Genomic DNA, 1,438 nt, shown 5'->3' on the forward strand with positions numbered 1-1,438 from the left:
AAGTCGAACATAGCCAAATTATATATATATATATATATATATATATATATATATATATAAATCACACATTATATATACATATATCAAATATGTCTACAATAGTCGGATAAATCGAGATCTTCAAATACATAAACTTAATGTAAGATTCAATCATGAATATGGTAAATATTTTAAGGAAAAGAGTATAACTTGACGATTATATTGATATTATTTGTATCTCGTTCGTTATAATAATTCTTTGATAGCAAGCAATAACACATGTATCGCGTTTTCACTTACCATGTTATATGTGATCTTGTTATCGCTTTCGTTGAGCGCATTATGAATCTCCTTCCTAAGTTTATCCTGAATCTCTGGCTGTATTGCGAGTTCGTACAAAGCAAAAGCCATTGCCGTCGAAGAAGTTTCATAACCACCGGTAAAAAAGATGACTGCTTGCGCTACTATATCGTCATCATCAAATTCTAAAATTTAATTCCTCTTTTAAACCTTTGAACTATTGTTAACTTTCTATCTTTCTCTCTTTCTTTTCTTATTAAATTAGTTTTTTTTTTATTAAATATAATTAAAAATATTTCGTTTGCACTCTTTTCGTAAAGAGTCATCATCGTTTTATGTATAATATATTTTGTTTACTGAATTCTCCCATATCCTGCTGACCGTAATTTTTCTTTAGTTCGATAAGAATATCTATGAGATCGTTCCTCTTTATGGCAGACTCCATGCGTTGAGTCATTGTCTCCCAACGACTTTCTGTTGCAGTCACAAAATATTTTTTTTGTGAACTTAATTGGATAATTTCATATATCTTCAAAAATTGCAAATTTTCACAAATTGTTTTTCTTCAAAGCGTTCAATAGACATGCAGACTCCATGCGTTGAGTCATTGTCTCCCAGAAGGCTTTGCGTAAGAAAGTGCTGGTATCTTTGCCGAATGCTTTTAAATGGGCCAAACGAGTTATATATGGGAGAAAAAACACCGCAAGCATCTCAAAACCCCGGATATAGCCAAAATCGAAAATCATTTTACCCTTCAAAGCGTTCAATAGACATGATAGGAAAGGAAGATACACAAAACGTCTTTTATAACGCAGTCAAAATAAATAAGATAATTCTGTCTATTCATATCGCGTGAAGCGAACAAAATTATTTATTTTACTGTAACTAAAAATAGTTCTTTTCTCTAACAAGATTTACTTTTTTGCTTTATGTTCACTATAAGCATCTTTTTGTTCAATTTAATTGAATATTACATAAGTCCTATAGACTTTTTTAACAAAGTGCGTTTGAAACCGATATGTTTTGAAATTCTCGACATGTTGTATTTTAAAATCTCAGCATCGAACTAATATTATCTGGACTACTTGCAATCAAAAGATTATATTAATATAACATAGTATAAATATTGTTAGACCTTTTATTACGACATTAGTTTTTT

General features: G+C 29.8%; 1 protein-coding gene and 1 pseudogene across 1 annotated transcript; one reads left to right on the forward strand and one right to left on the reverse strand.

Annotated features, from left to right (window-relative positions):
• The window catches only part of LOC115233251, a 4,997-nt pseudogene extending 4,804 nt beyond the window's left edge, over window positions 1–193 (forward strand).
• LOC115233257 (probable cytochrome P450 6g2) lies at window positions 79–739 on the reverse strand. Its single transcript, XM_029803564.1, has 2 exons — window positions 637–739; window positions 79–464 (listed from the first exon to the last, which is right to left on the reverse strand). The coding sequence occupies exons 1-2, from the start codon at window positions 734–736 to the stop codon at window positions 226–228; spliced, it is 339 nt and encodes a 112-aa protein (XP_029659424.1). The 5' UTR covers window positions 737–739; the 3' UTR covers window positions 79–225.
• Between the last annotated feature and the right edge of the window lie 699 nt (window positions 740–1,438).

The sequence above is a fragment of the Formica exsecta genome, unplaced genomic scaffold (assembly GCF_003651465.1).
Source record: "Formica exsecta isolate Colony F162 unplaced genomic scaffold, ASM365146v1 scaffold167, whole genome shotgun sequence".
NCBI classification, from domain to species: domain Eukaryota; kingdom Metazoa; phylum Arthropoda; class Insecta; order Hymenoptera; family Formicidae; genus Formica; species Formica exsecta.